General features: G+C 33.2%; 1 protein-coding gene across 1 annotated transcript; it reads left to right on the forward strand.

Moving 5' to 3' along the window:
• Positions 1–17651: 17651 nt before the first annotated feature.
• LOC127730022 (uncharacterized) lies at positions 17652–26047 on the forward strand. Its single transcript, XM_052238071.1, has 3 exons — positions 17652–17867; positions 22271–22537; positions 25661–26047. The coding sequence occupies exons 1-3, from the start codon at positions 17756–17758 to the stop codon at positions 25939–25941; spliced, it is 660 nt and encodes a 219-aa protein (XP_052094031.1). The 5' UTR covers positions 17652–17755; the 3' UTR covers positions 25942–26047.
• Positions 26048–27013: the final 966 nt, after the last annotated feature.

The raw sequence follows: 27013 nt of genomic DNA on the forward strand, positions 1-27013 counted from the left end.
AATCTTAAATGTCTGCTTTATTGTATTATTGATCATGTACATACTTTAAGTTAAACAACAATATTCAAAAACAGTTTTCATTTATTACTTCATCACTAAGGACATTCTATCACTTAGTGCCAGATTAATTCAGATAAAGTTAATAGGACACATACTTTTTTCTACATGCAAGTCATAGGACATTGAGTTTTTACATCCCAAATCAGTATAGGACATTCACCTTTTTTTTGTCATAACAAGAATTTGCGCCGGTCCCACCTGCCTGATAAATCCTGGTTTTATTTGATCCAATTGGGGCTCAAATTCCGGTAAATTTTAAGGGAAAAACTTGGCGTGGTGACTTTATTCATTTAAGAGTATTGTTAAAATCAGCAAAAGATATGGCCTCTGATTCCTCCTTGGATGGTGATTTTGTTTGAAAAGGAGGTACTCTTACAGTGATAAATTCTTTAAGCTACATGTATATAGAAACAAGGACCTCTGCCTTTATAGTTTGCATGAAAATTGAATTCGAAAAATGGCCGTCAAAAGCCTTAGAGTATTTAAAATATATGCAAAGCATTCGATTGGCGGCTTCTAGAGGTACTATTAATGGTTGGGCGGTGTATGATGCCCAGTACCGACTCAAATAAGAGCGCTATCCATCATCTTCCTGGTGTGTCATACATCAGGAGTTGTGGGTTTTGTGTGTAGTCACAGGAAACGTCAATCAGTCAGCGTATGTAGTCATATCAATAATTTTCGCCCCTTCTTGAATTATCAAGATTGTCAGGTCTCGGATTTCGTTCCATGCCGAATTCAAGATGACAGTCCTCCTAATGGCCTCTAGAGTGGAGTCAGATGAGTGTTTTGAGGGACATCACGTTTTTGGAGCCGTCTTTGCTTTCAGCTGTGGTTTTTTAAGAAAAGAAAAAAGTTATGGTTTAAAATTGACAACCAGTCGGTTACGTCAATTTTGAATAAATCCTGTTACTTTAGAAATTTTGCACAAGATTATACAATCACTGCTGGTCGTTTGCTCTTCTTTTATGAATCTTCTACGTTTGCCTCAGCATTTAGTCTTGTATTTCATGCGTTATCAAGAATAGATGAGCTTACGCACGATACTTATGTGATATTTGAGTCCACACAATTTTTATTAACGATTTGTCATTGAAATTTTCACATATATGAAATATGAATTGTAGATTCGCAGTTCGAAAGCTGTTCAAAGAGGTATCTCTACGAATTTATAATTCCTGAACGGGAGACAGATCTTTGTCCTGTGTGCATTTTACGTGCCTTTTTGAAAATAAAATACCCTTTTACAGAAGACAAACCCTTGTTTTTTATTTAAAGGGTCTTCTTTGACTCGTTTCTAGTTCATTTCTGTACTTAAGACCCCCCCCCCTTTTTTTACGTTAAAACCCACACCTGATTACATTCGTTTAGAATAGATGGAGCATCGCATTTGAGCAGAATGGGGGTTTCGGATACAGAAATTAAAGTGGAGGACGATGGGTGTCTGATGCATACACGAGCTGTATTCGTATTTGGTAGATTATAATAGATATGAAGAGCATGGGAATATATATGTTTTGTATAAAATTTAAGCAAAAACACACTTTTTACATTTTTTGTCATTGTAGAACCCTGTCAAGTTTGGGTCATGGGAGCATCTATTGTTTATTTGGCGACCAGAAGTGCCAAGAGAGGATTAGGGGGTCAAAACTTGGATTTCAGTCGAAAGGTTATGTTGTTCATTGGTTAGCCAGCAAGGGATGAATTTGGAAAATTTGGTACCTTTAGTCTAAAAGAATCTAAGATATTATTCGCCTTCTCAAATCTTGATTATACATTTGGGTTCAAACGATTTTGGTCTAATCAAAGGAAAAGAGCTTATTGAGCAAATATGGTTGGATATTATTCGTTTGCACGTGTTGATGGCAAACTTCTCTTTGGTTTGGAGAGAAATTTTGCTCCGTAGATATTGGCACTTGGCAGATAATCAGGTGGCTATCAATTTGACTCGTAAAAGAGTTAATTTAGCTGATCGTAATATCTTCAAAGACGAAATAAATTATGGCCTTGTAATCTGCCATCCTAATATAACAGCTCAAGAAAGATATTTGTTCAGGCATGACGGAGTGCACTTGTCAGACGAAGGCAATGGTGCTTTCTTTAATAATGTACAAGGAGCTTTAGAGTTGTTTGCAAATTCTGGTCGTCGATTATTTCCTAATTGTTTTCCTAAGCTTTATTGTATTTCAGTACCGTATAGTAATATCGTTTTGATGGGGATGAGAGTGTATAGACCTACTCATTTTGGCGGAATCTGGCAAGATGACAGGGCGGTCATGACCCTATAATTCTACGTTACACCATATGCTACAATATTTTCCTGCGGTACCACAGCGAAGTTGGGTTTTTATAAATGGTTTTCTCTTGTTTACCAGAGCGGCCGGTTTCATTGCTGGTACCAGTTTTGAATTATTTTATCCTCCGACGAATATCGGGGAAGCTGTATTCAAGTTATGGCCTAGCGTCAGTGTGGGGTCGTGTTCCTCGTTAACTCTCATTTCATTAGAGGAACTTTTGTTACTTCTGTTACCAGAAGAGCACCTACTTGCCAATATAACAAGTGCCAGCGGTTTGCATCGTCTTGCCAGACCTCGTTTACTGTTTTTCCCTGCGGCCGATTTTATTCCACACAGTATTTCTCGAATTATTTAAATCTTTAATCAGTAATGATTATCGGTTTACGTATTTATTCTGGAGTTCCCCCTTTTTCTCCTTGTATTTTGAACCTTGACCGTGTCTCTGACGTTTTCGCTTTGTGATGTCACTTGCCTACGTCACTTTTAGAACTTTCTAACTTTCGATCGGAAAGCTAGCTCAATCCCACCCACCTTTCGCCTTTTTTATTATTTTCCTGCTGTTGTTTTTAATGTTTTTCAGGTATATGATTAGTGGTGATCCAAAAGACTTGGAAAACAGATTCAGCAAGAGAAAATAATTTGTTCAGAAAGAATGGAGTATCATTTATTGTAGAGGATGAATTTTCTCCTTGTCAAAAATTATATCAGTATTGCAGTATGTAGTTGTGTCCAGTCTATAAGTTTAACTGTTATTGCGATTACAAGATTTCCCGGATTGCTTTCGAGGATGAAACTTTTAAACGGATCGTTTTATTTGAATGCTTGATATTGATTAGACTCAGACAGACTGAGTGCTCGTTTTTATCGCATTCTATGGTCAGTGGATGTTTAATAATTTAGAATAGTGAAAACTTCAATATTTAGAATTTCATTTTTCAAACACGTTTTCAAAGAAGGACACTTTTAATGCATTTTGATATCTATGATTGTTTTTCGTATCATTTTTACAGATGTCGCAGTGTTCATGCAGAAGCGGTATCTGGCAAGATGTAAGGAAGGTCATGGCCTATAATTCTACGTTAGACCATACGCTATAATATTTTCCTGTGGTACCACAGGGAAGTTGGGTTTTTAAATAAAATTGAGAATGGAAATGGGGAATGTGTCAAAGAGACAACTACCCGACCATAGAGCAGACAACAGCCGAAGGCCACCAATAAGGCTTCAATGCAGCGAGAAACTCCCGCACCCGGAGGCGTCCTTCAGCTGGCCCCTAAACAAATATGTATACTAGTTCAGTGATAATGGACGTCATACTAAACTCCAAAATATACACAAGAAACTAAAATTAAAAATGATACAAGACTAACAAAGGCCAGAGGCTCCTGACTTGGGACAGGCGCAAAAATGCGGATGGGTTAAACATGTTTTTTGATTTCTCAACCCTCCCACTATACCTCTAGCCAATGTAGAAAAAAACAAACGTACAATAGTACGCACAGTAAAACTCAGTTTAAGAGAAGTCCGAGTCCGATGTCAGAATAGGAAACAAAAGAAAATAAACAAAATGACAATAATACATAAATAACAACAGACTACTAGCAGTTACTGACATGCCAGCTCCAGACCTCAATTAAACTGATTGAAAGATTATGTCTTCATCATATGAATATCAGGCACAATCCCTCCTGTTAGGGGTTTAGTATTATACCATCATAAAATATATGCCAACAACTGGTTTTAAAATAAATATGTTTAATTCCAATGCAAAGACCATATAAGTGAATCAATATTAAAGCCTAAATATGCAATCTTTAATGACCTGACAACAGTATCGTAACTATATCCCTTCTTTATAAGTCTGTTTAAAGGTTTTGTAAGCTTTTGAGGTGAATACTGACATTTTTGTGCTTTGTAAAGAATATTACCATAAAAGATTGGATGTGAAATACCCGAACGTATAAGATGTCTGCATGTTGAGTTATATTTACGAATGATATCCTTATACCGATGATAAAATTTAGTTAAATGCATGGTTTTCTCTTGTTTACCAGAGCGGCCGGTTCATTACTGGTACCAGTTTCGAAATATTTTATCCTCCGAATATCGGGGAAGCTGTATTCAGGTTATGGCCTAGCGTCAGTGTGGGGTTGTTGTCCTCGTTCACTCTCATCAGAGGAACTTTTGTTACTTATGTTACCAGAAGAACACCTACTTGCCAATATTACAAATGCCGGCGGTTTGTATCGTCTTGCTAGACCTCGTTTACTGTGTTTTTCCTGCGGCCGATTTCATTCCATACAGTATTTCTTGAATTATTCAAATCTTTAATTAAATGGATTATATGAATAAATATATCTATGTACTTATTGACGATTGTTATTTTTTTTTCAATGTTATAAAGAAGACGTCACAACAATCCAAACTGGCTATGCAAATAAGACTAATCTGCTTGACAATGATCTCAAATAATTTTATTTTAGCAGATACAGTTTACAGTTTAAGGAATTGTTATCACTGTAGACAACAAGTTATTATAAAAAAATGTAATGACTCGAAGTGTTGGTAGACATTGAGCCTGTAGTTGTCGTTGGTTCGTGTCTGTCATATTTGTTTTTTGTAAATTGTTTTGTTATAAATTAGGCCGTTAGTTTTCACAATTGAATTGTTTCATATTTTTCATGTCGGGACCTTTTATAGCCGACTATACAGTATGGGTTTTTCTCATTGTTGAAGGCCGTACAGTTGCCTATAATTGCTTACATCCACTTCATTTGAACTTCGGTGGATAGTTGTCTCATTGGCAATCATACCACATCTCCTTATTTTTGGATTTAGAAATATCAATCCATAAGGTTTTTTCTAATTGTTTGCAACAATCCTCGGGATGACAGTTCCCGACCTGTATCGATAGTGCGGATAGTAATAAGCAAATACACATAGCTATAATGTTTTAAATATAATACTTGCATATGAATATAAGGAGATGCTGATTAATAATCAATCGGACACAACCAAACGATATAAACAGCTAAGACATCTAGCGGACGACTTACTATATATTTTACAGTTTTCAACAATAGACATATGTCTATTGATATCATTAGTAGTTCAGTTGCTTACATTTTGTACTGATTGACAAATTATTGTACACATCGGTATTATTTCAAACGTTAAAACTATAATATATTGAGCCAATTTTCAGACCTTTTACATTTTTCGGGCTTATACATGTATTCAACGCAGTTTTATTAGGATAAACTCGTGGTTTTCCTGTTTTTATTGTGAAAACATCGGATTTTATACAATTAAACAATAGCGATCTATCAAGGCAGTATAGCCGTCGCTTTACATAGAACCCTGCTTTTCAAAATCAACTGGTATAAATGTTTTAAAAACAACTATTCAAAGCTATTATAGCTGTTTTAAAAATGTTGCATGTGACCCCCATATTCCTCCATTGCGCTACGGCCCTGGTAGAGATCATTTATAATCTTTATCTGTATCTATATTTTTGCAGCTTATTGTACACTGAATGAGAGACACGAAACACCGTTTTATCCTGAACAAAAGGAATAAATCTTGAACTTCATACAATGTAAATAATACTTTATTGGAAATCACTTTATAAAATAAGATGCGAAAATATGTTTCAAAGTAATGTACGATAAGCTGCACAAATTTCTTACCAACAGCCAATTTCACCTGGATGGCTGCACGCGCCTGACGCAGCTAGTTTGTCTATCGAAATATTGCGTGAATATATAAAGATTATTACACTCATAAGCGTGTTAAAAGTTACATTCGTAGGCATTTATATCCCGCTGTGGCAAGAACAAAACTTTGCTAACGCAAATTTGCAGATCTAACATTGCGGGGCTTAAATTTGAGACGAACTATATATATGGTGTTAGCCCTCAGCTGTATAACTACAGGTTATCCAATGGAGAATGTCTAACCTAAAGTGGCCACATATTTAGACGTATATATATATATATATAGATTCTACCACTGCATCAAGTGTGATACGATATTTATCCACTCGAGACAGATAAATTTTCAAATTTAAAACGCGAGACTCGCCGAGCGTTTTAAATATTCAAAATTTAACTGTTGAGAGAGTGGATTAATATCATATTGCACGAAATTTTCATTTCGAATGATCTTCAAAAAGATGTACTTTCTATGAGACGTCATCAGGCAAGGTCGACTTTTTTCGTGACGTCACAATAGGAAATAGGAAAACCAATATTAAAAAAAGATAACAATTAATGTAAGTATATATAAACATTTCGGATAACAGATATCCTTCATCAGTATCATTATGATGATGTAAAATGAATGATATCAATCAATTCTGATTTAACTAAATAATCTTGAGCATTATACAAATAAAAAACCGATCCACATTTGTATAATTTTTAAATTTCAAAGTTGACGCATGTAAAGTATTTACAACAGAGACTACATCGATATGCATCCAAAGAGAATAGTAATGTGCGATATGAGCTGGTACAATTCTAAAATTTCACGGATGACGAAAGTTGATTTATTACAACAAAGACACAGCTGAAGATATACATCCCCAATAAATAGCACTGTCCGATTTGAACTGTTATATTTCTAAAATTTCAAAGTTGACGAAAGTTAAGTAATTACAACAGAGGCTGTGTATTTATACATCCAAAATTAGTAGCTCTGTTCCATTTGTACTGGTATAATTTTAAAAATTCATAGCTGACGAAGGTTTAGTGATTACACAGAGGCTGCGTATTTATACATTCCAAATGAATAGTATGCGATTTAAAGTAGTATATTTCTAGAATTTCAGAGTTGACGAAGGCAAAGGAATTACAACAGTTACTGCGTAGTTATACAACACAAATGAATAGCACTGCGCGATTAGAACTATAACTTGGTGCCAAAGTTTTTAATGTTCTTATCCAAACATTTTTCCGAATGGGTCTCTCCTCCCTAGACCAAGCAGTGGTGTGGCCTATGATGGTAATAGTCAGTCGATTGAGATCTGCCTTAGTGTGGCCAGGGGATCTTAAATGTCGACTGGGAGAAAGGTCTGGCTTGAAATTTATAATGGCCGTTTATACATTTGTTATATATAAAAAAACGTTAAGATATTTATCAACGAAATTCTTTTGAGGGCGCTGAATCGGTATGAAAAACAAAACGATACTAAACACAACAGAAAAATAATATTAACGCCTGAAAAAGTATACAAAACAACATTAATTATAAAAGGAGACAGTAAATACAAGTATCAATAAATATTTCGGATAACAGATATCCTTCATCAGTATGATGTAAAATGAATCTGATGAATTTAATCTGATATTACTGAAAACAATCTTGAAAGTAATAAAAATTAAAAACGGAACCACGTTTGGATAATTCTAAAATATAAAAATCAAAGTTTACGCAAGTTAAGTATTTACAACAGAGACTGCATAGAAATGCATCCAAAAAGAATAGTAATGTGCGATATGAACTGGTACAATTCGAAAATTTCACAGGGGACGAATGTTAAGTTATTACAACAGAGATTGCGTAGACATACATCTTCAATGAATATCACTGTTTGATTTGAACTGGTATAATTCTAAAATTTCAAAGTTGACAAAGGTAAGGTGATTACAACAGAGGCTGTGTATTGAAACATCCTAATGAATAACACTGTTGGATTTGAAATTGGGATTTATTAATATTTACTGTCTCATTTTTAAGTATTGGTGTTGTTTTGTACACTTTTTTAGGCGTATATATATACCGAGTGGTATAAACAGACCAACTACTACATCACTAGCCTGTCAACACTGCCGCATGTGGCAGGTGCACTTGACTCAAATATTAATTGACTAGGATTGTTAGTTTTCCTGCCTGGTTCCTACGGACATTCCGTCTTCCTCCACCAATCAAAACTGACTGCCAAGAAATAGCCAATAGTGCTGTAAGTGGCGATAAACACCAATCAATCAATCGATCAGTAAATATAGGTAGAGGGCTTTATAATTTAAAGGTAATACTATGATGAATATTCTTAAATAATAGAAACTATACACTTTCTCGACATTTTTATACATTAATTATGACTCTATGAAATACGTTTAATGTACACATATTGTATTGTCTTAGTAAACAATATTTATAATTAATTAATAGTTTATTGTGCAGACTTTAATATTAATTTACTATTATCAGTGTTTGCTATTTTCAAATAACGATTTCTATAATTTATGTAGAGTGGACATTCTTAGAAAAAATGGATCGAATCTTCTTATTGACACCCACAAGCACAGCTAAAATCCTTTACCAAAATATCTCTGAATATATCAGCTTTTACGGTGTTATGCACGTTTATTTATACTTTGATAGTTTTGTTTGGCCGAAAATATTGTTCCCTGTAAATTTTTCTTGTTTTGCGTAACAAATTCCGCCAATTCGTTGCATTCAAATGACAAATGTTGTTTTCACGCTTGTTATTCTTCATACATTTCATTAGTAACTGCATTTACCTGCTTTAAATTCCTGAATCGGTTTTTAGACGGATGAAATCGTGCATACTTTCTATAAAATCCAATGTTTATGTACTCGCTAACTTCAATACACATAATTAACCTTGACCGTTAGCGACCTATTTTCTTACACGAAAGGATAAGTGTGCTAGGTCATCTAAAAAGGGGATTTTGAACTGAGCATCACGGATACATGTACCTATAAGTAAATATTTGACATACAAACACTTTTAGAGAAAACTGTTAAAAACATATTTATTGTACTTTCATTCAGTGCAACGATTTAATAATAATATAATTTCTATTTCTTGAAGATTGTTTAGTTATTATTTTGTAAGAAAATACTGGCAAAGGTATTTATATATTGATTAGATATATATAAAAACTATTGTTGTCTTAAGTATAAGGCAACAATTATAACATTGTTGGCAGCGGTGGGATAATCCGATATGGTGCATCAACCAACATTTGCGGTATACATAGAATCATGTGCAAAACAGTGTAGGCGAGACCATTGATTGGCGCGCTAAAATATCCCATTGACTGGGTCAGATTAGGTGAACGTTCGTCTGTAACGCCCACAACTCACGACGTATTTATTATAAACATTTAAACTGTGGGGTTGCCAAAGGGTTTCAGTATATATACGAACTACAGTGCACAGTATATTATATACATATTTTATTTGCGATCATAAAATGTACGAAGTCGTCCATTACTATGTAAATTGGGTCGATTAAAAAAAAAGCTGAAAATGTTTCTGTTGCCAAGGGTTTTTCACAAGTATAGTAGTTAGCAGAAAAGTTCACCAAACTATACATTTTACCTATTCAAAAACGTAAATGCAAATTCCACAAGGCTTGATCAAAATAGCCTTTTTATTGTCTAATAACTTGCAAGTACGAAAAAGACAGGACAGAAGTATATTTTGTCTATATGTTTTGTGTACGCACACTTTTTAAAGTTGATCATGCATTCGTTCTAAAATAAAATTTTGACCAGATAAAAGTTAAAAGATGACATAATTGGACATGCAACCGCAATTGTTAAATCGCTTTGATGTCCGAAAAAAAAGATAATAATCAACACATGCATTGTAACTTTTAAAGCCAGTTAAATCCTTTTTTTTTGTTGAAAGAACGTGCGATGTCATAAAAATTGATTATCAAAACATAACGAAAACACAAGTAAAGAACGTTTACACTGAAATGCAGTCAAGTTTAGCGATTGATAATTCATTGATAACATTCTGGCGTATCACAAACAAACAACTTGTAACGTCTCACTTCATTGGCCGAAAGATTTAAATACAAAAACAATTGTTGTGTGCACGTGAATTGACACAGGTGACCGAAAATGGAATTTACTACGTTACTACGAACGTAAAAACAATGATTTTTGGTCGAGATAATTAAATAAGTATTTTGTGAATTTCAAATAGTTGGGTCGAAATATTATACTAATAATTTGTGTTAAGGAATATTCTTTATGCATGCAGCACTTGTACCGCACTATGAAAAATATAAGGATAAAATAAAATACATGTGCCGCTTTTATACGGATGAATGTATGAACCACTTTAATTTCTTTCATATTGACGCTAGGTTATTATCCTGACAATGTCGTAGTTACTTATAATAAGGATCTCATAATACTGATCCATTTCAAATTTATGATGGCTATTATATCTATGGTTTGACTGATTATGTTGCACGACCTTTCGCTAAGCTTGACCGCAGTTCAGTGTAAGTATTCAATATAAATCAAAACACAAAGGTTATTCCTGATTAGTTTTTCGAATTATTTTATTTAGGCGTTGAGACCCTTTGGTGACCTCACAGTTTAAATGTCTATAATAAATACGTCGTGAGTTTTGGGCGTTACAGACGAACGTTCACCTAATCTGACCCAGTCAATGGGATATTTTTGCGCGCCAATCAATGGTCTCGGCTACACTGTTATGCACATGATTCTAGTAGAGCAGTGTAATTCTGCAAGATTTTTTGACAGATCAAGAAAATAAGGAAGGAGTTAAAATTCCAGAGTCATGGGCTCAAAGCTCAGAAATACGGAAGATCAGTGGTGCAGAAAATGATGGTAACCAGATGAATAAGGCCGACATTCAAATGATGCCAGAATTTTTACAAGATCTGTATGAAAGAAGCTCAAAGAATCTCACAGATGAAGTTCACCAACAGAAATTAAGAAATCTATTGCTGACAAATAAAACAGAATTAGGTATCCTTGTCAAGCATAAAATTGATACTGCTGGGGCAGCACCAATAAGACAGCCATTACGACGTACTCCCATTAGATTTGAGGGTGACGAGATGAAAAATCTGAAATGTCGTCCTGTTAAGGAAGAAAGACCAAACTGTTCGGTGGTGTCTAGATTACAGATTTTTAAACGACCTAACAATCAAATGTGCCTACCCCATTCCAAGAATAAATATGTGCATCGATTGTCTCCACTCAGCTTCTGTATTCTTCTATTTTGATTTACAAAGCGGTCACTGGCAGCTGCAGATTGAAGAAAATGATATCCCAAAAACGGCATTCATCACCAAATATGGGTTGTTTGAGTATACAAAGATGTCATTTGGATTATATAACGCACCATCTACATTCCAACGGTGTATGGAACTTATTTTCAGCGGATTACAATGGCAAAACTTATTGATTTATCTTGACATCATTATTTTTAGTTCAGATATAGATGAACATTTTCAACACCTTGGGGAAGTCCTTACTAGGTTGAAGAAAGCAGGACTCCAGTTAAAACCATCCAAATGCGATTTGATAAAAGAAGAAAGTTTGTATTTAGGCCATATAGTTGGCAAGCATGGAGTTAACCCTAACCCTAAGATTATAGAAAGAATACAAACCTGGAAAACACCAAGCAACACCAAAGAGACCCAACAATTCCTGGGACTCTGTAATTATTATAGACAATTTATCAAAGGATTCAGTAATATTTCAGCCCCATTGAGTCATCCGACTAGAAAAAATACAATTTTTGAATGGACAGATCCAGTACAAAACAGTTTTGACCTACTGAAGACAGCACTATGCACAACACCTGTACTTGCATATCCTAAGCCAGATGGAAATATCATGTTAGATACGGACGCTTCAAACATTGGTATAGGCGGTGTCCTCCAGCAGATATAAGATGGAAAAGAAAAAGTCATTGCTTATGCCTCCAAAAAATTTGACAAAACCCAACAGAGATATAGTGTGACAAGGAGAGAGCCTTTGACAATGGCGACTTTTATACATCACTTCAAACACTACTTGTTATGAAACAAGTTTACCATCAGAGCTGACCATGCTGCATTGAAATGGTTGTATTCCTTTAAAGACCCTCAACGTCAATTAGCAAGGTGGATTGAATCATTGGCACAGTATGACTTTGATATTGCTGTCCGCCCTGGCATTACACATTACAACGCTGATGCAATGTCAAGACTGGATTACAATAAACAGCTATGTGAACACCAACAGAAAGGAAGAATTTAATGAAGACTGCAAATGTTGCATAGGCCTAATGAATGACTGGTAGAAATTTAAGTCAGAAATTGACAATATCAAAGAGTTGAGTAGTAAGATTGGTCATAGTAAAGATACAGAGAGCAAAATAAGAGTAATGACAAGGCAGCAACTTGACAAAATAACAAAAATCACTGGTTGGCAAAGTATACTAATGAAGAGAAAGCGACGTTTAAAAAAGAGGATAGAGATATTAAAATCATTCATCTTTGACTGAACAATGGATCCAGACCAGATAGAGATAACGTAGCAAGTTTGAACCCTGCTGTACGCCGATACTGGTTGAACTGGGTAAACATTGTACGTATAGATGGGGTTATCTACCAAAAATGAATAACAGGACATGACACAAAAGACAACCTTCAACTTATAGTACCAGCTGTAGTACAAAAAGAAGTATTGATAAGTTGCCATGATACACCATATGCTGGACATAGATATAATGAGACCACTGCCTATGAGCAGGAAAAAAGAACAAATATCTTCTAGTGATTAGAGATTATTTCACTAGATGGATGGTGGTATATCCAATTCCCGATCAACAGATTTGGAACACCTCTAGAAATTCACACAGACGATGGGAAAAACTTTGAGAGCAAAATGTTCTCAAAAGTTTGCAAACTCCTAGAAGTCACTAAAACGAGGACCACAGCTTATCATCAATACATTTCCTAACACAGATAAATATATTGTGCAGTTACAAATGTAAGGGCACAATTGGAAGAAGTGTATAGTTTTGCGAAAGAACATTTGAGAGTGTATGCGGAGAGACAAAAATATGACCATGACTCCAGAATTTTTCATTGTCAATATAAAGTTGGTTCCTAAGTCTATAAATTAAACAAAACTATCAAAGTATAATTAAACGTTCATAACATACGGGACTACATCCGTGTTGTTATTTAGGAGAGATCATTCATCTCGTTTTACCGTTTAACCATTAATTAATTAAAAATAATGGAGATTTAATTTATTTTAATTATTACGTTTTTGCTATATATAGTAAATTCTTGGATATTACCTTTTCACACCCGCCCCTAACAATATTTTGTGCTTCGAAGAGGATTATACCCAGGTTTGTTGGATTAATTTTGTTGCATGACTGTAAAACAATAATTTTTTTTTATATATAAATGCTGAGAATAATGCAGTGAACTGTCAAATGCACCAATACACTACATAATATGGTAAATACAAAAATTGTTGATTGAATTTATTATAATTGTGATTGTTAAACAATGAACATTAATGTGAGAAAAGTAATTGCAGTTTAAAGACAAGCAGCGTTAAAATATTGCTATCAAAATTTAAAATCGGAGTTTTTATTTTTGCGAAACTATTCGTAACAATTCTCACAAATTTAACAATAATCAAAACATTCAAAAATTTCCTTAATTTGCAAGTATCAAGTATTGAAGTTCAAACCATAACAAGAATGTGTCCATACGACACCATGCCCCGATCACACTATCACATTTCCATGTTCATGGAACTTTGAATTTTTTTCTATAATCCCTTATTTGGTATATATACGATATCATAGGTATTAACGTCATCATATCGAGGAGCGTTTAGTACATTGATTTCATGACTTGATGAAGTTGGGCATGCTTGAGTTAGGCCACATCCCCGTACGAGTGCTTTAGTTCTCTACAAATAAGCATACACATAGTAAGAAGGTGTTTGATTCAATATTTTCCGTCAAACTATTAATATTGAAATAGTGGTTGTTGAAATTTAACGCACGTAAAGAATAATCTTGAAAATTGACATGGTTTAGTTGAGCAATTGACATTGGTCAGTTAAGTGTTCGAAGACTTATTATGGTTTTTATCACATTTGTTAAAAAAAAATAAAAAAATGATACATATTAGTTTCATGTAAATATCAATAGTTTGTTTGCCGCGTCGAAAAATACACACAATCACACAATGTACCAAATGACTAATAATAAAAAATGTAATGGGTGTGAACCGTACATGAAACACTCTTACTTATAATCTAATTCTGTGAAGAATAACACTGATTCCAACCAGAAATACACCGAAGTTGATATCATTTAATGCTGTTTTTTTTATTGATAACATCTTTGTATGTTTAGTGAATCGAAATTTCAGCAGAAAGTCGGTATTCCAATGAGTACATGTAGGAGTAATGATTAATGAATATTCCGAACAGCTCTAAATAGCATTTTGAGTTTATGGAACTATTTCAAATTACTACAAAATATTTTAAGTAGATGATATGGACTATTTAACATTCAATTGCCAGTAGGATTGGAGAACTTTTCGATTTTGAGTGAAAATAAAATCAGCAAAAAAAAGGGCCTCCTTTAAATTAACGTGGACAAAAGGTTTTAAACACTTTTTTTTCTGAAATAAAGTAAGTAGAAATAAAGAAAGCTACGCAAGAATTTGAAAAAAAAATTGAAGGTCGTCACTTACGAAAATAGTTCCTTATTAGTGGTATATGTAGACTCAGGCCGATAAAATCTAAAAGTCTTAGAACTCCTTTATTTTTCAGAGTTGTGTTGATTTTTGAAGGACTGTTGATAAATAAGTCAAAGTTCCTTTGCTAAGAACGACAAAATTAAATTTTTAATCATCCAGATCAAAACGCTCTGGTTGTGCAATTTTATCCTTTCATCCAAGTTCTGATTTCAAAAACCTCCCATGAAGCTTACAATTTCATTGTGGAATAATCGGAATCAAATTTGCCAAAATTTTTTTACATCTGTCACTAAAAGGCATAGCTAAGACACTCGACTCCGAATACCAACGGACAACATATAAAAATAACAAAGCCAAGCTCCGCATATACAAAAATTATATTGTAATGTTAGATGCAAGTTATTAAGTAGGCCCCTGTTGTTTGGAATTTAATCAAGAACCGTTGCTGAGTCTATATAATAAGGTTGGTTGATTTCTTCTTTACAATCCCGATCTTTACCTAAATGTATTTATTTCTCAAACCATCATTGGTTGAATAAAAATGTTCGTCGGAGGTTTCTTCTGAACAGATTTCTGTAAGCATTTTTGGCTCTCTTTGGCATATCCATTATTTTTCTTTTTCTAACAGTTATTAAGATAAATGAAGTGATGTGATGATGCTGTATGGTTTTGTTTTCTCATTGTTGAAGGCCGTACGGTGACTTATAATTGCTTTTATCTTCTATTTGAACTCTGGTGTCTAATTGGCAATCATACCACATCTGCTAATTTTATATTACTGTGGTACGTTTCCAGTCTTGTCGTGTTTTTGTTGATTGAATTGTTTCTCTCTTTTTTTTTCTTGTCTTGTTTTTCTTGTGCTATTTTGATAGTTTATTGTTTTAAAGAGATAAATTGGTCTCCATGGTTACATGTAAGTTAGGTGTGTCAGAATTGAAAATAAATCTGCATTTTTAGCTCAAAATATTGGCAGCAGAGCACAATTCTGAAATGAAATTTGTAACATTACTATATGTAATTGCATTTTAGAATATTTAAAAACAATTGTACGTTATAACGAATAAAGTGCTGATACATGCAGAAAGAGAACATTTTTATGCTTGAAAAAACAAGTGTCAATATTATTACCTATGAAATACATAATTTGCAATTATTAACATAATAGCTTTAAATAAAGCTACTTAGTTTTGATATTGTATCATTGTTTGTCATTCAGAAACACTGAATCAAATCATGTCCCACTACCAGAAATCATGACAAAATTACTATACCAAACGATTCTCGATATGACGACGTTACCACTTGTAAAAATAATATACAGTTAATGTGAACTTATCTTAAACCAAAACGGTAACACCTTAAACATATCTCATTTCCCTAATTTGGTATATGAATATATATACATATATATTCAACATGTCACTTCAGGACGAACATATGTACAAATACGATGTGACTACAAACTAACCTAAACCAAAAACGGATACAGGACAGAGAGACAGACATACGCACAGACCATAAAAAACATTGTGCGCTCTACTATTTAATGCGTGCCATGCTAATATGTAAAATACAAGGATAAAATTCTAGTTCAAAATATTACCGCTGGCTGTTTAAACTGATCCACAGAAAAATGCTTGTGTATATAGTTGAATAATTTTTACCTTTCTTTACTAGGATACTATGGTAATTTCACAACGACGGAAAATATTTAACTGCATTCGCACGGATTTCGGACATATAAAAGAGACAACGCATTGACAAAAAAGAAAAGACCAAAACACAAACAACAGTATATAAACCACAACATAGAAAACTAAAGACTGAGCAACACGACACCCCTCCCCCCAAAAAAAAACGGGGGTGATCTCAGGTGCTCCAGAAGGGTTCACAGATCCTGCTCCACATGTGGCACCCGTCGTGTTGCTCCTGTTAGACGTTTTAAACCGTGGTAATGTTTTATTGAAAAAAAGAATCGTTCATACACGTTGACCCAGTGGCCAGTGGTTAGAATATTAAATTAATTGATAAATACTAAATTCTCACGGATAATGTCAAAATTTGTTAAATTTGGTTACAAATTATGAATAGAATATACATTTGATAATTTTAGTTTTGTGTTATAAATTTTAATGAACAGATATATCCATCATAAACAGCTATTTTCTAAAACCTGTAGTTTTTACCCTGCTTTCGTGTATCTATTGTGATTCTTACATAAATTTTTGTTGACAAGTACAATTTTCTGGGTTGAAGAAGTTGAGATAATAAATAATCAGGTCCAGAACTTCATGAAACTACCATTCAACATTTGGAATGTTTAAAGTTAGTATAGCACGACCTTCTTTTGACACTTACGTCCCTTGTATGTTTATCCAGGCTTCGGACGCATACAATTTATAAAGTGTGTTTTTCGTCTGTCAATCAAATGTTAGTCGTGAATGACAAGAGTGATGGATATTTGAAAGTAATGCAAATTTGTTGTTTACAATAACATTAACTACACCTCATGCGCATTCGACTGATAAAACAAAAGATCAAAAGTTTTGCTAATCCTAGACAAGAAAATAGAGATATGCATATGGAACATACAAGTGACAACTGACAACTGACACTGAAACTAAAGCAAAAACAAACCCCCTAAAATGAAAACTAGGGGTAAACTTATTATAGTTGATACGACAGGGTAAGCTGTTACTGCTTTCCTTGTGGCACCCGTCGTGTTACCACTTGCACGTAAAAATTAAGTGATAATTTGTCTTTGGTGATGTCAAAATCGAGTAAAAAAAGACATTATTGCGGCTACGACAAGAGAAACATATCCATACATAACGAAACTAAAGGTTAAGTTACATATTTAAGCAGTTTTTTTATGACATTACAGTTAATATTTTTTTTACAGTTATCACCACCAGGGTCTACAAATACTATGCATAGATCATTCAATGCTGCTTCAACTGCTGTTACTGTTGCCAATTTTGCAGGTACATTTGTTTTATGGGCCTGCACTTACAGTTTAATGTAATCACTAGGTTTTGTTTGATAGAAAAACAAAGGATATGGGGTATCCATCCATAACACTTTGTTTTTTTTTTGTAAATTGTATTCTCTGTTATTAAAAGAAGTCATGTTAATTTCTGAAAAGAACCTGTTTTTCTTCCTGTGTGTAATCATTATTATGGTCTGTGGCAAACGAAAGTGTGAAGACAGTATTTCTAATCTTATATTATTAGATACATGTACAAACAAGCTGAGTCAACACTGTGCGGGACAAATTTGCCATTCCGGAACTAGCAAATCCCACTTTTTACTGGTGAAAGATATTGTAAAAATTCTTTCGACAACAGCAAGGGAATAAATAGCAGAAAAAAATTGTATGACACATGTACATTTAGAAATAAATTTCTCATTGGAATATTCAATATTCCCGTGGGAAAATTAATCTCACATGGGTACAATTCTAAAAGCTTTTAAATTGAAATGACCCACGTGATGCCAACTCTTATTTCTTAAAGGGTGATATCTTTCAATTCTAAATACGAGAAAAGGCCTATAGTTACCAAAACACCCCAGGTAAACTGGCCTTGGGGCAATCTAACAGTGGATAAATTTGATCAGTCCAGCAGTTCCAACAGTATTCCGAGAGTTACAAGATGTTGAAGACCAAACTGTGGTACCTGTCTTTACATTGAAGAAGGAACAACATTTAAATTCAAAAATGGAGTGACATTCACCATAAAATATGATATTGATTGTTCTTGTCCAGAAATAATATACGTAATCACATGCAATAGCTGTAAGGAGAATTACATTGGACAAACTGGCGATTTTAGGAAAAGAGTTACAGTACCCAAACAAAAGATCCGTCAGCCAGAATACTCCAAAATATATTTGAGCTGGCAAATTTTAAACTGCACCAAAGATCACATTCCACAATTCCATTTCTTCAAGCGTCAACTGAGACCAAAGGAATAGTTAAAGAAAATAATTTCATAAACTAGTTCAATCCCACACTAAACCCGGAATAAACAACCAATGTAACCTCCTACAAGAACAATCAAATGTCGTCCATAACGACGTCGTTAAAGGGGCATTAGCTACGAGATATGAAAAAAATTAAATTTGATTTTTTTTTGTTCAATCATTAATGAAAGTGAAATAGTGAAATAATAATTCGCTTTTAGCAGCCAGTTTAGTTCAATTGTATCAAAATAAGCTAAGAAATATCGCCGATGAATTATTCTACCTCATTAAATCCGTATTCATGTGACCTTCAATTTAACCCTTTAGCTAGAGATTAATTACGCATGTATTAGGCGTGTTCTGTCATTAAAAGGAAAAGAATGTCAACATTGAAAGTGAAACAAAGGTGAACCATTTCGTTGACTGATTCGATCCACAAAAAATCATTCTTACACAGGTAAAAACGATTATTAACTTATTTTTTTAACCTATAACATGAAATCAAACAGACCTAGAAAAGTCCAATTGCACGAGGTCGCTATCTATTTATATTTATGATTATGTTTATATCGGGTTATGTGACCGTCGGCAGTCTTCATTTAATTTATATATACGTTTTAGTATGTTATAAATCAAATATGAGAACTTGAGTCAAATCGGTGAACATGAATTTGACAGCTAATGCCCCTTTAAGGACAATCTCATTATCCCTGATAAATAAAGGTGAAACCGGAAGGATAATGGACGTTATTGTTACATTTTGTGAAATTTAATTCTGTAACTCAGAAATAAAGAATAACGGCATTTTTGTTTTTGATACTGACTTTATCAGCAATAATATCAAGCGAGCCCGATAGGTCGAGTTGATGAAGTCAGTATCAAAAAATAAAATGCCATTATTCTTAATATCGACAATATTTACTAATAAAATGTGTTTTTTATTTTCCGGTTGAGAATATGAAATAAAATGAATTTGTAAGTACGCGTAAAACGTTGTGATAGTTGTTCGGTTGTATGAATGAAGTCGCTTGCATTTCATTGATGAATTGACGCGGATGGACATGAACACGTGACGTTGTTGCACTGTAATGTGACGTCATTGCCTAATATTCCTGTTCATGACATAGAAATATATTAGGCAGTTAGATCAAAGGGAAAATGTACAAATTGCCGATAATATCAAATATCGACATTTTTAAAAATTTAAATTTTCATATTTATATATACATGTTTTTATAAAGCGTCTATATATATTAATCAACGAATTTCCTCATGAGGGCGCTGGATTGATGGATATTCACAACAAAACGATAATGTGCGCAATAGTCTAAAATGTTTATGAAGAAATAACATCAAAAATGTGGTGCATACTGAATAACCCGCGTAACGATTTTTTTTAAAAGTGTGCATCACATTTTTGAGGTTATTTCGAATAGACAGATAAAGTTAAATATTACAGTCATTCCTTATAATTTAATTCTAAATTCCATTTTTAAGGAGTAAATCATTAAAATCGTGGTAGACGTCACGGTCACATGACAAAATTATGTCCAAAAAAAATTTCAGCCAATCAGAAGACGTACTACATCCAAAATTAAATTATATACGCTTAAAAGTGTACAAAACAACACCAATAAAAAAAAGGAAACAGTACATGTAATTTTAAATAAATTTTTTCGGATAACAGATATCCTTCATCAGTATGAGTATAATGATGATAAATGAACCATATCAATCTTTTCTGATTGAACTAAAACAATCTTTAGCGGTATACAAATTAAAAACCGAACCACGCTTATATCATTCTAAAATTTCAAAGTTGACTGAAGTTAAGTATTTAAAACAGAGACTGAATAGATATGCATTCCTAAGGAATAGTAATATGCGGTATGATCTTGTGCAATTCTAAAATTTCACAGGGGACGAAAGTTATTACAACAGAGACTGCATAGACATACATCCGTAATGAATAGCACTGTACGATTTGAGCTTGCATAATTACAAAGTTTCAAAGTTGACGAAGGTTAAGTTATTACAACAGAGGCTGCGTATTTATACATCCCAAATGAATAGCAGTCTGATTTGAACTGGTTGATTCTTAAATTATTCATTCGGGATGTATAAATACGCAGCCTTTGTTTTGATTACTTAACCTTCATCAACTTTGAAATTTTACAATTATACCAGACTTTTTTTGCAAAAAGAAATCATTGAAATATACTTCACAAAGTACTTATAAGGAAATGGTGAAAAAGAAATATACAAACTTATTGTTGCTAATCAATATGTGACACTGAAATAATTTATTATTATTATTATTATTATTAATATTATTATTATATGTACATGTGTTGCCGTTCTGATTAAATGAAAACAAACCAATAAGCACAGATCATAAAATTAAATCAACAGCACAGAAAATTCTCTCGCAGAGCAACCTTACTCATTGTGATTAATCATCTTTAAACCCAGCATTAACTATTGTACACCTATCATTGATTATTAATACATATAATAGCTGTATTTTTATCTAGCATTAATTTCTTTTATTTCAGTTAAGGAAAAAAAATGCTATCTTGGCAAAATCAATTTTACTGGTCTTAGATTAAAAGTGTGGATAAAGATTAGTGTTGATAGTAATTTTAGGATTAATTTAGTAATTTGAGTCATACATCATTGTGACTTTCATGCTGACTGTATTCGGCATGATATAAATAGTAGTATTATGGAGGTACAAATCCCTAATTGTGTTCCCCTTTAGAGCAGAACTAAAATGTATTTTATGAAAATTGAATGCGTGGGCTGAACTACAATGTATATTTGCTATGTGTTCATATTTTGCATGATTTTGTTTAAATTTGTGCGATCTCATATGGCATTGAGTGTCTTTCTCATACTGTCCTATCATTAATTTTTTCCAATCATAGATTTAAGATCGACATAAAAAAACTAAAAAAGTATAGGATCACTCAATAATCATTTGTTCAAGATTTGGTTAAAAGGTTTGAGACATCTTCTGAGAAGAAGCTATTTGTATGCATTTTCAGTATGATTACGTCTTAAACTAAAATTCACAGTGGCGTTCATCTTTGATTTTGGATAGACACCAAAAGCACAGAATTAGTAGAGGAAAACACTATGGTATGCAATACGATATTCCATATGACACATTTAATCTATATGTATAAATCTATAAATTGCTGATCTCGCCGTATCTGGAATATTTCAAAAAGGAGTTGGAGCTTAAAGGGTGTTGTTAAGCCACTTTGATAAGTCTAACTTTAATTATTGTGAACACATGAGGTTCACAAAGATATGTCTATTTTATGCTTTAAAATTTAACAGGCAGTAGATACGTATATGTTATTTTTAAAACATCAGTGTATTCTAATACTATCTATTGTGACCGATTTATTATTTATAGCACCCAAAAGTCCATTAATACCAGATGAAATACTTAGAATGGACAAAAAGTCTATCGATCTTTACCTAAGGATATTGGAAACAGGAACAGAGACGAGACGTGACATCAGAGTAATTGTGGTAGGGAAACAGGGAGTTGGAAAAACTTCTTTAATTCGTCGATTGTTATGCGAAGATGTATCAAATGTTCAAAGTACAAATGGGATAGATATATATGTAAAGAAATGTAAAATTAGAATCAGAGACGGCAAATGGATGCTTGAAAAAGGTATTATCATATCAGTCTTTGTCACTTCATTTTGCAACTTCTGGATGAATTTAGCATTTCTTAGAAGGTTAAAGGTAAATAAGTATAAATGAACCAATAAATCACGTTTCTAATTGTAAAAAAGATAATACAAAGTAAACCAATAAAATATAAGCATAGTGTCTCTCAATGATTTAATCTTAAGTAATTACAGCTTCATATAAAACTAAGGAGATGTGGTATGATTGCCAATGAGACAACTATTCATCAAAGTTCAAATGAGGGGAATGTAAGCAATTATAAGCAACCATACGGTCTTCAACAATGAAAAAAACCCATAAAAGGCCCCGACATGAAAAAATATGAAACATTTCAATAGAGAAAACTAACAGCTTTATTTATAACAAAACAATTTATGAAAAACAAATATGACAGACATGAACCAACGACAACCACTGAACTACAGGCTCCTGACTTGGGAGGCACATCAAGAATGTGGCGGGGTTAAACATGTTTGTGGGCGCTCAACACTCCCCTAACCTGGGACACAGGTGTTACAGCACAACATAAGAAAAGACTATCAAAATTAGTTGAAAAGGGCTTAACTCATCAGATCAATACAAAGCAGAAAAACATCTAACAAAAACACAGACCGGAAGTGCAGCCAATTCATTGTTTGCGATTTTGGCTCAATATTATCCTTGAATAAATATAGAAAAAAACCGAAGCGACACATTTATATAGTATCGAAATCTAAAATCCAGAAAGAAAAAAAAAAGACGCTACAAATCATAGAATTAAATATTACGACCTCACGACTTTCCGACTCTAATCTTAAGTAAAGCTGATAATCGTTGATATAAACACCTCTTGTTATGATTTTTTTATCTAATAAAATGAATGCAGTTTCCAATATAAATGGAACAGGAGCGCAAGTATTTACCATATTAGTTCATTGCAATTTTATCATAATTGAAGGCCAGATTTTTTATTTCCATTATTTTACTGCCAAATGTCAAACTTGTAGCCCCCTTCATGCGAAAACTCTTGAAGGGTCATAACCAGCATTTAAGAGAGCAATACTGTTTTGAGTATTAATAGGGTCGTTTTACTCACTTACAGGTTAAAATCGAAAATGCAGTCAGACAAGTATACACCATATACATACCAGAATTACACAAAATTCCATAGAAGTTGAAAGTTTGACATATACCCTTTGCATATAATAAATAAGTGAATATACATAATTTTCACTTTAGTACAAAGCCCATTGAAAAGAATGTAGATTTATTAAGGGTTGTCTTTCGTGGGTACGGAACAGATATATGTAACTCAGATCCTGCTCCTGTCAGACAAGATGACCATCTAAAAAAATTCTGTTCGTGTTATTTACTGAAAGAAGTCAGCTATCGTCAATAAAATCAGCAAATTTATAGTGTATGTCTTTAATTTGTGATTATCACCAGAAACAAGAGCCTGAGATTTGATTTTGACAAAAGAAATCTTTAAATAGTTTTTTCCATCTCTCCATTCATATTTTTAGTTTCAAAGAAATTTTTGATGAAGGAAATGTCTTTTTCTTTGTATCATGTGCGCCACAAACTTAATTCTAAATTCAGAGATATGCAAATATAATTCAATTTATATGTAAAATAAGATGCCTTTGATGTATGTTTACAGTGGCTTAAATCTCTACTTTTCTGCAATTTCAACCAAAGAAAAAGAAAATTACGCATAGATATTAAAGATTTTTGTTCTTAAATGCTTCAAATCTACATACCATTGTAAGACCTGATGACCATCTCAAAAAATTTATTTTCATTTTATTTGCTGAAAGAAATCATTTATCTTCAATAAAATCAGACAGTTTTATGTCTATGTCTGCTGTTTTGTATGTTTTAAAATTGTGTGTCGGGATATACGTGTGTAACATCCATGTTAGTGAGTGAATTTTTTATTTGTCCATTCAGTTTGTGATGTAAATGTAGTAGACGTAGTTATAAGTAAGGCTTTAGTCGGTTAGTCAATCGTTGTCGTGGGTGACAATTTTTTATGCATAGAATTATTTCATGCTGAATTTTAAGTAAAACATCATGACTCACAAAATTAATGAACTGTTATTGAAGCTTATTTCAAGCATTGTTAGGCAAATTGAATGTACACGACAAAACAGTTTTTGACGTTCAAACTATTTTAAAAACTTTTTTGGCAAATAATAAAAAATACAGAAATAAATTGAGGCGATCCTCCTTTCTTGATTGTCTGTCTTGTATGAAATATCACATATCTGTTATGATTCAGTGCTTTGCCTAACAATACAAAATGTTTCCCACCTTATTAATTTTAGGCACTGTACATGTATTTCGGAATTTGTGACATCAACACAAATTTGTTGGAAATAAATATACAATATATGCACATTGTCGGAAAATATAAGATTTATTTGTACGAGCTTTAGAAACACGATGAAAACCGAGGCTCGCCGAGCTTGTCTCCTGTTTCGTAGCGAGTACAAATAAATTTGATATTTCCGACAATGTATATATATTTTGTTTTTATCCCGTAATTTACACTCAGCACTTTCAGGTTTAGTTGTTTATATCCAAATAATTGTCTCTGATTTTTCAAAGAAATCGATATATTTTAACCGCACAATGAACTGTCTCATAAAAAGAAATATTCACATTACCGTTTGCTCAATATGACAGCTGAGTATAAACAAGAGACTTTATTTATACAAGTACAAATAAGGCTAAAATTTATTTGTATACCAGTTATTTGTACAATAGTTGGCTGATTGCAGGATAAAACGGATGGTAAAGATAAGTTGAAGATAATTTGCATATGGCAAAATTTTAAGTACTTTGCTAATTTGCCTCGAAGATAGCGGCCATATTGCCTTATCATGACGACAGCCTTTACAAAATGTATCCGCCAAAGGAAGTTTTCAAAAACACGTTTGTTTAGATCTAAGACGGAAAAAGACTTGATTATCCGCAAATTTCATATATTCTGTACTTTTCAATCTACACCTAAGGGAATTAATTTAATCAAAAGGGCCGAATTCACGTGGTGCAAATAATTCGTTTATCTATGAATGAAATAAATATTAAAGGCTTTATACTGTTTGTTCGTGTATTATAGGTTCTTGCAATACGAAACAGCAGACAAATGCACGACTACTAAACTCAGTATTACTTCATATCAACAGAACATCAACAACAGGTATTACACATGTTAACAATGACATTGATCTATCAGTCCCAACAACTGACTCATTCCAACAAGAGGTGATTCCGAAAGAAGAATCATCCCATCAATTTGACAAACATAGTTCATATGATTCAGCCTTTCGGGATCTACGTGACGTTGTTGCTGCAGAACCTGACCTTGACAACGAAGATTATGCCACATTGACTCTTTGAGATTTTGCGGGTGATAGAGAATTTTATAACACGCATCAGACTTTCCTATCACACGACGCTATATATTTAGTCGTCACTAGCCTGATTGACAAGAATCATATTGAAAATATTGGTAAGTACAGAAATTGAGCATTGCTGGTACGACCAAGTAGTATCCTTTGCAAAACAACTTGGATATGGCTATTCATTGGCTGGGTTAAATAAGGTAATCATTCGTTTGTTACACCCACTAACTTGGTTTTATTTACAATCGACAGGTTTCTGCACGCCTACGGTGTGTCTAAAGTACCCCGGCAAAAAAATTGGTCACGATAATATCTAATATCCGGTACGATGACTGCATGACCACTAACCTGTTTACAGGTATATTTATACTTTATTTGTATGAAATTGGTGAATAGAAAGTACACATATAACTATTTCGATTGTGAGATGTAATATTTTCTACATCCGTTCTAGATGAATGGAGACATAAATAAATCTTAATATCTTTTTCTGTATTGTTGTTTTCTTGTCATGGAATCTGTTTATTATTTGTATCGTTTGGATAAACAAAACAACTAAAAATCTTAAGACGAAATGTCTTTATAGGTTACTATTAAATGTTCATACCGTATAAAAATATTTTTCTCGTAATGTTTTTTTAATGAGCCTCGTAGCTTGGTTATGTGCACAAACGATCTTAAGAACATATTCAGGCTATTGGCAGATTGTGTAAGAAATGGGTGGAAAAAAACCATACCCATCAACAAAATAGCTGACAATCGATGATTTTGTTTATTTTGAACCCATGAACAGTAATACGCTCATTCCCGCTAATATTTGCATATGATCTTTCAGTATACATGACAACACCAGATGAAAATGAAAGTGGAAAATGTAAACAAAACAGCATCTTATAACACAAAGTTGCAAAACAATACAGACCTCTCACTGGAAAAAAAATCAAATGGTGATACCCACTTTCTTTCTTTGTGCAATGAAATGAAAATTCAAAGTGTTGGTCACTTAAAAGATTGGTTACAAGGCCCACTAGGTTGCAAAATAAAAGCACATCATTTTAAATATCTCT

This window comes from Mytilus californianus, unplaced genomic scaffold (genome assembly GCF_021869535.1).
Source record: "Mytilus californianus isolate M0D057914Y unplaced genomic scaffold, xbMytCali1.0.p SCAF_2, whole genome shotgun sequence".
Classification (NCBI taxonomy): Eukaryota; Metazoa; Mollusca; class Bivalvia; order Mytilida; family Mytilidae; genus Mytilus; species Mytilus californianus.